Raw genomic sequence first — 10,846 nt, 5'->3', positions numbered from 1 at the left:
TGTTCTGTTTCCTAGAGGACATGTACCTGCATATATCTGCAATCTGAAACCAGGGACAGACACCCACATGTGGGACCAGGGGAGCTGGGGGTCCATTAGTGTGGCCTCCCATGAGAGGACTTAATGGTAAGGCCCAGAGCACTGTGCTGGCTTCTGGGGAGCTGATATCCATTTTATAGGGAGTTTCCAGAGAAGTGTTCCTTCTTCAGCTCTGGGCATTTAACCTGGTCCATATCCCTTCATTCTGTTGCCTTGACAGAGACCTGCTGTCAAGGAGAGCCTCTCTTGGAGAGGTTCAGTGATTCTCCTAGGCCTCTCAGCCTCTGACCACCTGGGCTTCTGCTTAGCCCCTTGGCAGCTGGCTGAGCTTCTGCTAGAAAACCTGATCAGCTCTTTGGGTTCCCAACACTGAGCATATTACAGGTGCTCAGTGAAGATTAGTCCCCTTAGGTTCTCCAGTTACTCCTGCTTGAGTCCTTCTAAAGTAAAGTGAACCTTTATAGCCCCCATTCTTACACTATCCCCAATGACCTGTGTATGAATTCTCATGCCCAACTAGACCATAAACTCATGAGGTCAGCACCTAGCATTATGCTAGGTTTAGGAGGGAGAATATTGGTTATGGCTGAAAGAGAATTTGTCTCTACATCCTATAGTGAAGACAGAGATAGTGGAGGTTTGGGTGGCTGTCCTGAGGAGGTGGCTATGCCTGTCAATGCTGGCTTCCAGGGGTTGTTGGGGGTGTCGGGGCCTGTAGGAGGATGCAGAGAGCTGATGATAGTGAGGAACTGGCCAGGCCTTCGAGATGACCCTCCCCTTCATGCTTGCCTTTCAAGTCCTGAAGCTCACTGAGGGCAGCTCTTGAGGTCTCATAACTCTGGGTCCAGTGCTCCTATGTATATAGATGTGTACATTTTGAAATTAAGTGGATTAAGTGTATTTTCATGTTTTGGCCATGGGGCTGTATAGCTTAGTTTGCCAAACTGTAGCTCACTGAGCACAGATCTGGAGCTATGAGAGAGAATATGGCAAGACCTGGGTCTAGGGACTGGATACCAGGAGTGAGGCACTTCATTCTGTCCCTCTATCCAATTTTAACCAGTCTCGGGGGGAACAACCACATATCTTTTATCACAGCAGTTTCAAGAGTCACACACACACCACTGCAGTTGAAGAATATTTAACTTTTCTTAAAAAACAAAAACAAACAAAAAACCTTAACCATGAAAGGAAGAAAATAAGAGTATACATTATCTTAACAGCAAAACAGTCATTTCCATATCTATATTTTATATATTATATATATATATTTATGTATATGTATATATACACCTAGCACAGTGTGTATATTCTATTAGTCAGTGGGGGAGTGCAGTGGACATGGTAACGGGCCAGTGTTGCAATGGCCTCTGGGGACGGTCCCAGGTGAATGGAGGGACTCCAGCATTCAAACCCCTATGTCCTGGCGCTCAATTTTTAGCTCCGTACCTGATGCACTGGTTTTTTAGGGAAAAGGTGGACACAGGTGGGGTATGAAATTCCCCTGATTACGAGAAGTCCTAGCGGGGAGGGACTAGCTTCGTTCCGAGCTGCAGAGACCAGGTCCCCACACTAGCTGGGCCCATAGGGGACTGGGACACTCTTGGCTGGCTCACCCTTCAGGCCTTGACCCTGGAGCTGGGTGTTAACTAGAAGCAAGTGAACCTCCTCTTCTTTTAGCAGTGGCTTCTGTAGCTGCCTCCAGCACTCCAGAAACAGGAACAAAAAAAGGTCAGTTATTTACAATAGCAAAGATGCACGTACAATACATAGATATTTATAGGAAACCAAGTAACAGAGAGGAGAGGTGGAGGCAGCCCCTCAGCCGTGGGGTCCTGTGGAGAAGGGAGAAGAAGAAAGTGCATTTACACAGAAGTCTCCCTCTTTCACTTGCATGTCTGAGGGTACCCACGCATACCCGTGGACACACTTATGTGGGACAAGGGGTGCCTTTCAGAGGCAGTCAGCATGCACAGGAGACCTGAGGCCTTGGAGGGCTGGGCTGAAGGCAGGGGAAAAGACACTGTAACTGGACTCCCAAGCAATATGCGGATCTCCCTTGGTAGATCCGTCTCCTCAACTGCCTCTACCACAGGAGGTCCTGCGTGTCCCTACCCTGTGCCCTGCTCTGGGCCAGTCCCTAGCAGAGTGGTGATGCAGAGGATTTGATGGTATGGACCGTTACAGTCCTGGGGATGTGGCTGCATCTGCTGCGCTGTCTTCCAGGGAGACGCTGGTGCCTGTGGAGGATGCAGTGATGACGTGAGGAGCTGGCCTCCGAGATGACCCTCTCTCTTATGCTTTGCCTGGAAAGTCCTCAAGCTCATGAGAGCTGGGGAATTAACTGCACAAAGGGGAAATGAAACTGCCCCCTCAGGACCCCTTTCTTTCTCCTCACACTGTGTGACAGCATTTCCTCATTAGTGGGGAGGCCTTCTCCCCAGGGCTGGTACAGAAAGGAAATCAGCTTCACTCACTGTCCTCAGGGCAGGGCCCCAATTCGTGGTTGTCCCTGGAGTCAGAGGACAGGAGTTCCTTTGCTGGAGGTGACAAGGAGCTGTCTGTCCATCTAGCCGTGTCCGTGTGGAAACTGCACACAGGTGTGTTGCCACCAGAGGACTCTCCCCCGAGGGACTTGAGCAGCTCTCTGTGGGCTAACTCCATGTCCTAGAAGAGCACAGGGGAATGTCTGCTTAAGTCCTGTTCACAAGGCCACTGGGGAAGGGGCTGTGTCTGAGACTGCGCCACGGGCCAGGCCGAGATCCTGGGCTCCCATGGACACAGACCTCTGGTCCATGTCCCTTCAGGAACTTTGTACCAGGCCAGGCTCATGACTGGCCACAGGCTGCTTACCCTGCTGCCTTGGTTTCCCTCACCTTGAGCCTGTTGAGTTTGCAGGTGAGTTGCTCAATGGTTCGGAAGATTATGCCCACATCCCTGAGGCCCAGGCTTGGCGGAGAGCGGCTGGGGCGCCTTTGGTCTCCACTGCCTCCCTGCAGCTGGGGCGGAGGCTCTGCCTGCCAGGCAGGGAGGCTGTCAGGCTTGGAGAGGTCTGTGGGTGCCCCTGAGGAGTCGGTGCTTGAGTCCACGGGTCCTGCTGGCATGCTGACATAAAAACAGTTTCCTGTCCCCATGGCGAGAGAAAGAGATTAGGAGGCAAATGCGGAGGAAGTGTAAGCCATTCTCTCCTTTCTTGGCATTCCCAGTGCTGACTGACTGGGCCAGGGAAGCCATCCTACAGATGAGCTCAGAGCACGGCCTGCTGGTCTAAAGCCTCTTCTTCTGGAGTCTTCTAGAGGGTAGTTTTGCTTAGTGTGTCCTACACAAGGGAAGATGCTTAGTGGTGGAAGTAAAGGGAGAGGTGGCAGGGTTGTCGTGTTTCATTTGGGAAACAAGAGGGGCTTCCACTCCTTGAAGGAAGAGTAAAGGGGTGACAGCTGGTTTTAGGAACTTTTGAAAAGCTTTGCTCAGTAGCCTTCTCCACTCAGCACCTTTTCAAGCTGGCGTCTGCCCCAAATGCCATCTACTTCACAATCCTAGAGATATCTCACTCATCACAGGGGGTCAGACAGCTGGGGAAGGCTGCAGAGGGCCTGACAGGGCAGTGAGCATAGGGAAATGCTGAGGGACTCTGGTGGGCACGGAGGCCTATCTCTACAGTGACACTGGAGTGGTGGCTGGACTGGGGAAGAAGTAGCTCAGAATGTCAGGCTAAGGATGCTGGGCCCTGGGTGCCAGGCTGGGCTTTCCGCACCACCTCCGGACCGAGCACAGGCTGTGTACCGTACTGCTCTGACAGAGGCCTGTGTGGCTTTCGACAAGGGGATGGCACGAAGTCTGCCCCGGCTCTGGCCCACAGGCTGGGCTCTCGCACCCCGGGCCCAGCTCTGCCCTCTGAGCCCCGCTCGCAGCCCTAGCCTGTCTCTGGCTCCCAGGAGGGTTCATTACCCGTAGCCTTTGCTTCGCCTTCCACTTCAGGTGGCTCAGGCTCTGACTGGCCACTCTCTGGTAGTGCAGGGACAGCCTTGCTGCCTGCCACCTCAGCTGCACCGACACCGACACCACCACCAGGGAGAGCAGAAACCAGAAGAGAAGGGAAGGGAGGGACAGGAGGAAGATGGAGAAAAAGAAAAAGGGAAGAACACAGTGAACACAAGCTCACACATGACTACACCCCAGGGAGCTGCAGAGAACTTTCCCACCAATTCACCAAAGGAGAGAAGAGGAAGGTCAGTTCCCAGAGACTCGGGGAGAGGACAGACCTTTAGCAGACAGAATCAAAATGCTCCTGGAAAGGCAGGCGGAGCTGAGAACTCGGGGAGGACTGGAACCCCAGTACTAATCTTGAACCCCATCCCCCCCCAGGAGCACCCTTTCCTGCTGCGCCCCTCGACCAGTCTTTCCTGTCTGGCTGACCCCTCCCTGCATCAGCCTCCCCTGGGCTCACTGCTCTGGTCAGACAGACCTGTCCTGAATGCCCATCCTAGCCAGTCTCAGTGTTTCTTGTCTTAGAGCCATCCCCGTATCCACAGCTGGGTGCCTTCCGCACCACCTCGTTCACTCGCCACACCCCTCCTCTCTGCTCCCTCTCTGGTCCGGCTGCGGCCTCCATCCTACACTGCCAGTTCCTTCACTGCTGTCCTCTGGAGGGACTGGCTACAAGCAGGAGTCCTTGTCTTTCTGGGTCTGAGGTTCTAAGAAGAGCCAGACGTTTTCCTTAGGACTGCCAGGTCAGTGAGGAACAGCACTAGCAGAGACTTAGGCTGAGGGCTGGTTAGTGCCAGGCAACAGGTAATAGCCTCGTATTACCGAATGAAGTTCAGAGATGGTTCAGAGTTTGCTCTAAAGTCACACAGATAAGAACTGATGGAGGTAGAGCTTTGAAACTTAACTGTTCGCCCCAATGCCTTTGCTTGTTATCAACAAGTCTCCTTCCCCGAGGACCCAGTGTAAGCCTCTGCACACATGGTTTCCAGGATAAGGTCGGGAAGGAAGCAGCCTTTTGGGAGGCTTGCCTCTATCCTAGCAAAACCAGGTGTTTATCTTCCCTGTGGGTCCCAATTTACTTTACCTTTTCTCACAACTTTGTAACTTCCTGCTGCCTCTGTGCTTGAAGCCTCTTCCTCTGGGTTCCTGTCCAGCTCAGGAGACTCCCAGATCCCAGAATGTCTGGTCCTTGGGGGCAGGTGTTCCAGAGAACAGAGAGCCACGTCCTCTTGCTCCGGCTGGCCCCCCTCTGGCCCTGGGAACGGGGTGCTCTCCCCTTCGCCCGCAGCGGCACCTCCTCCAGGCGAGCCCGGGTCCCAGGGGTGAGAGGTGACGCTGACGACAGACGGTGTAGGCGTCAGGTCGTCCTCGGGCTCCCCCGCAGCCTGTGGCGCCCTGGAGTGCGGTGGCAGCAGGCCCCACAGGATCAGCTGCCGCAGGTTCTCCACTGGAGGGAACAAGGAGGTGGCTGCCCTGGCACAGGACCCAGCCAGTGGGGGAGTGCAGAGGTGGCAGAAGGGTTGCTATTCCCCTCCCAACCCCCAAGTTGGTGAACCTGCCTTCTCAGTTGGGAGTGACAACTGTGCATGACCTCTCCTCAGGCACAAGGGAGAATCTTCCGGAAGGTGCAGACATTTGCCACTTCATGCTGGTCATGCTACTGGGGGACTAGGGACTGATGGCAGGGTCTGCGAGGCACTCACCATCTTCTAGGGCTGCATCTGCAAGTCCTTCCATGAACAGAGGGCCCGGGAGGGGCAGGACAATGGGGTCCCTTGTCCTGCCACCCCTGTCCTCTCTGTCCAGGGATGCGGATGGGTGAGGCAGGGCACCCAGCTCCTTTTTCTCTATGCTGTCCTCATGCTCGGGGGCCTCCAGCAGGACCGGGTACTTCCCTCGGACCCTCTGCTGAGGCCCAGTACCTGTTTTGGACGAGCAGACGGTGTAAGGCAGGGAAAGAGAGAGGGATGCAAGGGTTGATCCCATGCCCAGCTTTGGATTTAAGGGGCTGGGAACATTGGCTGATCCACATGTTTACTGAGCACCTGCAATGGCCAGGCACTGTCCCAGGCTCTTGGCATACACCAGTAAATAAAAAACAAAGGTTTCTGTCCTGTGGAGCTTAAATTCAAGCGCAGGGACAGAGAAATAATGAAGTAAGTAAGTCACCTAAATAAATTGGTGGGAATTGCTACTGGAAAGAAGAAAAACAGAGCAGAGTGTGGGGGGGATCAGGGTGCTGATTACAGTTCTAAGTGGAGGGGTCAAAGAAGGCATAAGTGTGGGAAGGCAAGACTTGAAGGAGGCGTGGAAATGAGGAGGAACAGCATTTTAAGCAGAAGAAACAGAAAAGGGACCCAGTCAGGTTGTCTATCCAGGGAGATCTTTCTATACTGAAGATCGTTAAGTTATTTCACATAAAATTATCAACAAGAATTCTGTTTGGGCCTTCTTGCCAATGCCCATCCTATTCTGGTAATTGTTTTAAGCCCTTTGAGGTCTTACGCCCACACCCTGGGGATTCCTGCACAATGCACTCCCTAGTACACAGTTTCTGCCTGCATCTCCTTCTTCGTTGGTAACCCTGACTGCAGGAAACAAGGGGCCCTGCACTCCCAAATGTCCCTCTCTTCCTCCACTGCTAAATACCTTTTATCCAGAGAGCCAGGGTCCACATCTCTGTTCTAGTGCGCTAGTCTACACTTGCTTAAGTCTGCTTTCTTCTTCTTCCAGACTCTCTTCCTCCATTTTCCCCCTCTATTTTTATCAAAACCTCACACCTCTGGCCCTGATATATCCTTCCCATCACCCCTGCCGCAGCCCTGCCCACCTTCCTACCTGTGCCTACAGAAAATGAACTGGGGTTATCTCCCAGGGAGACCATTCAGGGACTCACCTTCAGGGAGCTCCTCTGGTTCCCGCTCACTCTGGAATACTTCAGAGTCATCCAGTCCTACCCTGAGGGGAGAAACAAGCAGGGGAGAGATCACCTGCTGGGAGTGTTGGCTCTCCACCAGCTAGGAGGCCTGAGGTCATGAAATTCCACCCTGGCCTCCGGCCTCCAGAGAGAACAGGGGACGAGGTAATAGGGAACGAGAAGGAAGATGCTGTTTCGGTGCTTGCTGCATCACTGGTGGCAGCCTGGAAAGGATGGCTGGGTGCTGGCCGAGGCTCTCCTGGGCTGATTCTACCTCCCCTCCCCACTTTAGCTGTCGTCTCCATTACAGCCGTGTGGGATCGCTGGGGACAGCAGACAGGGAAGGAAAGCAGATGTGTGGGACTGTCCCTCTTCCTGCCTGCTCACACCTATTTGCCAAGGCTGACCATCCCCAGCAGTGAAGGCTTAGGAACAGCAGAGAGCAGGGGCGTGGAGTGGGCAAGCAAGGGGGCCTGGAGGGCTAAGCACCTGCTGGATCTGAGGCTCTGGTGGGCTGACTCCTGGGGGCCTGGGGGCGGGGGACGGACAGGGATCGGGGCAGCTCCGGGGTGCCTAGTGGTGTTCTGCACAGCCTCTTCTAAGAGTTCCATCCACCTGTAGCTCGGCAGGACAGAGAGAACGTGGTGAGAACAAGAGCCTGGAAACCTTTCTCCAAACCCTGCCCAGGGACCCTCAGCCCAGCAGGTCCCCACTTGCCCTTAGAGTCCTGGCTGGCTGCTCCTCGGTGCTTCTATTACTTGCAGCTACCAACCCTCAGTTACACTCTGTGCTGAGCATTCTATACCTGTTCTCTCTCAAAATAACTCTCAGGACCCACATTTTACAGATGAAAACCCTGAAGTTGATAAACTGCCTGACTCCACCTGTGTCCTTCCTCTGTGCCACGCCACCTCCGGCTGCTACTGCCAGGGAGCATGGGGTGCATGAATGACCAAGGTGGGGATGAGGGTCCTGGAGGCAAACATCTACGAAGAATGTATTAATCTAAAACATTTGTGGGGAAAGGGAAGAGAACCCAAGCAGCAGGGAAGGGAGCCAGAGAAAGGAAAGGAGAGTAAAATGGAACATTGCTGGGAACTCCTCCCTCTCACAGCTTACAGGGGCCGGGACGGTGACCCTACAAGCCCCTCGGTCTGTCTTATCTTCCACTTCCTTCCCCAGTGCCCTGTCCTCTGACTGCTCTGGGGCCCATCTCCTGTCCTCACACACACCACCCTGGTCGCTGGGGGACATCAATTATGTGTGACCCTTGAATCAATTCTCACGTGTTCTTATCTGATGAGGTCAATGCCACCAGCTCATAGATCTGGGGTGGGCCCAACTCGGAGGTGCAGATGATGAAGAAGGCCCGTTTATCTGTGTAAGAAAATGAAAGTACAAGGCACTGAACAGGGGTGGCAGAGGCCAGACTCCAACACGGGCCAGGGCAACAGAGTTGCAGACTCAAAACCCCGAACTTCCACACAGATGAAGAATGCAGCACAAGACAGACAGACCTGGGTCATCAGAACTGCTTGGGACCCACTTACAAGGGACAGAGACAATTCTGGATCCCGGGATGGTATCTTTCACAGCCACTCATTACCCTCCTGCTTTCTTAACAGTGAGGGCTAACGTGTGGTGCGTAGGGTTTATAAAACTTTTCATGCCCATCATCCCTTCGAGCCCCTAAGAGGCAAGGTAGGTGTCACCCCATGCTATCGAGGAGGAAAGTGAGCCCAGAGAATGTGGTTGCCAGGCTCTTGCTCCAGAGCCCTTTCCTGTGCACACTCCACTTGTCAGTGAAATATCTGTCCCCTGGATGTGGCCCTGTACTGTGGGCCTTCAGTCTTCTGCCCATCACTCTTGCAGCAGGAAGACATGTCCTACTCTGCTCAATCCTGCTTACGCATCTTTAGCACATCCTGGGTCTCGTATCCCTGTATCCCCTCTGTCTGCACCAGATTGTTTATCTTCATCTCGATCCCCATCCAACCCATATCCTACCCCATATTTGATCACATCCTCCTGCTTAGGTGGGTCAGGACAGGAGGGAAAGGAGGGAAGGAACCCAGGTGGACCGGTAACTTCTGTAAGGCCCCAGATTGGCCCTGTGTCACCCAGCACACACTGGACACTAGTATCAGTGATCACAGCCTGGGGCCCAGGCCAGCTGGGACTGTCTCCTCACTGTACCTGTGGCCACAGAGCGGATGAGAACGGCATTGAGCTTGAGCACAGGGCTGAAGGTCTGCTTGCTGTCTGAGGAGCCAACGGCCATCTTGCTGTGGCACTTAAGCAGCAGCTTCTCGTCCTGTTTCTGCAGCAGCACGAGGAGGTCCTCCAGCAGCAACACGTGGAGGTCTGGGAGCACGTGGTGCTCGTAAGGACTTCAGTAGCCACTCCTCCATCAACCAACACAGGGGCACCAGGGGCTCTGGGATGGCTGGCCCCTTTCTTTTTGGTATCCCCCAACCCTGTGCTTAAGGAGTCTGAGCTCTCATCCTCCCTTACTACCCCTTTAGAGCACCAGTTTCTAGGACTCGTGCTCCAGGGAGAGAAGCGGTGTAGCAGCCCAGCCACCACAGGTGCCCCCTGGGCCCCCGCCCGCCCGCACATACCCAGGGTCTTATCCTTGCTGATCCTCCAGGTCAAGGGCCCCTCATGGATCATCTTTCTGGTTGTAAGATCCAGGCTCTGTTAAGGAGAAACAGTTTGTTCATTTGTTCATTCATTCATTCATTCATTCATTCACTCAACAAGTATTCAAGAACCTACTATGTATGTGCCAGACACCATGCTAAGGTGCTGGGGATCAGTGGTGGCAAGAAACAGTCCTTGTCCTTACCCTCTTGTGAGGGACATCATATAAAGGCCAGCACGAAGTCACATACCCTGCGCTGCACTGGGGGATATGCCGTTGGCTTTGGCTCGGGTCTCACTCATCTACCCTTTACCACATGCCACCCACCTTCCTAAGAAGATCTACTTTACCTGCCTGTCCTTTTAGCTTTATTCCCTCCCAAAGGACCTTCACTTCAAGTTTGAATTCCTACACCCTGCTTTTCCCACCTGAGTCTAACATTTAGTCTTTATTGGTGGGGCTGACAATGCCTATCTAGGGATGGACTGACAGTGGTGACAGGAGGCATGTGTATTCCAGGGTCCCGCCAAGCCATCCTATCAGACCGGCCCATGTCTCTTACTTCCCATGCTCCAGGCCCTCATCAGAGTTCTGCTTCTCAGGGTAACGAGAAGTACGTGTGTGCGGGGGGCTGACCATGCTGCCTCCGGTGCCTCTTACCTTGAACTCTGCTGCCAGGGGGTTGCTGGCCCTCTCCAGGGATGTAGTGTCCAGGCGCTTCTGGTAGCCCTCTAAACGGTGCCGGTTCTCTGTCTGCTTCACTGCTTCATTCACGTACTTGAGAATTTCCCGGCACTGATCTCGGGCCCGGCAGAGCTTCTCATGCTCAGAGGTGCCACCTGCCAATCAGTGTAGAGGTGGTAGTTAGGGGCTCCTGCCTGAGAAGTCTGTAGCAGTCCGATATCACCTGGCTACTTACAGCCACGGTCATTGGCTTACCTCAGACAAGTAGATGTGGGTATGCCTAATCCGAGGACCAAGTGTAACATTATCTTTTACTGAGAGTCCTTGGATTTCAGACCACTGCTTTGAATACACTGAATTGGGAATTCTTGCCTAGACCACAACCAGCTCTACAGATGTGGGGGGATAGGAACAGAGACTGTGGGTGCTTGTGCCTCTAGGAACACCTGTTAAATAGAGTTGAGGTTACTCACACTTGTATACCCTGAATCTAACATCCCAATTTTGAGAGTAGTGAAGATGCTCAGGATCCCAGGAACAGTGAAAGCCTGGGGTTAGACTCTCTTATTCAGCAT

The 10,846-nt window shown here is 53.5% G+C and overlaps 1 protein-coding gene across 11 annotated transcripts in view; it reads right to left on the bottom strand.

Annotated features, from left to right (window-relative positions):
* Positions 1-1,800: 1,800 nt before the first annotated feature.
* Positions 1,801-10,846, bottom strand: part of ARHGEF11 (Rho guanine nucleotide exchange factor 11) — a 130,013-nt gene continuing 120,967 nt past the window's right edge. For 10 of the 11 annotated variants that reach the window (XM_066261772.1, XM_066261776.1, XM_066261774.1 and 7 more), the window contains 12 exons: positions 10,248-10,426; positions 9,565-9,640; positions 9,140-9,307; positions 8,230-8,320; positions 7,433-7,558; positions 6,923-6,984; positions 5,730-5,948; positions 5,111-5,473; positions 3,988-4,083; positions 2,916-3,163; positions 2,517-2,706; positions 1,801-2,279 (listed from right to left, as the gene is read on the bottom strand). In XM_066261772.1, the coding sequence (XP_066117869.1) occupies positions 2,221-2,279; positions 2,517-2,706; positions 2,916-3,163; positions 3,988-4,083; positions 5,111-5,473; positions 5,730-5,948; positions 6,923-6,984; positions 7,433-7,558; positions 8,230-8,320; positions 9,140-9,307; positions 9,565-9,640; positions 10,248-10,426 (1,877 nt within the window). In that variant the 3' untranslated portion in view covers positions 1,801-2,220. The remainder of the gene's footprint in view (positions 2,280-2,516; positions 2,707-2,915; positions 3,164-3,987; positions 4,084-5,110; positions 5,474-5,729; positions 5,949-6,922; positions 6,985-7,432; positions 7,559-8,229; positions 8,321-9,139; positions 9,308-9,564; positions 9,641-10,247; positions 10,427-10,846) is intronic. The other variant, XM_066261779.1, reaches the window with a different exon arrangement.

Source organism: Saccopteryx bilineata, chromosome 2 (genome assembly GCF_036850765.1).
Source record: "Saccopteryx bilineata isolate mSacBil1 chromosome 2, mSacBil1_pri_phased_curated, whole genome shotgun sequence".
NCBI lineage: Eukaryota > Metazoa > Chordata > Mammalia > Chiroptera > Emballonuridae > Saccopteryx > Saccopteryx bilineata.
The sequence above is the reverse complement of the archived record's forward strand: the minus strand, read 5'-3'. Positions and strand labels throughout refer to the sequence as shown.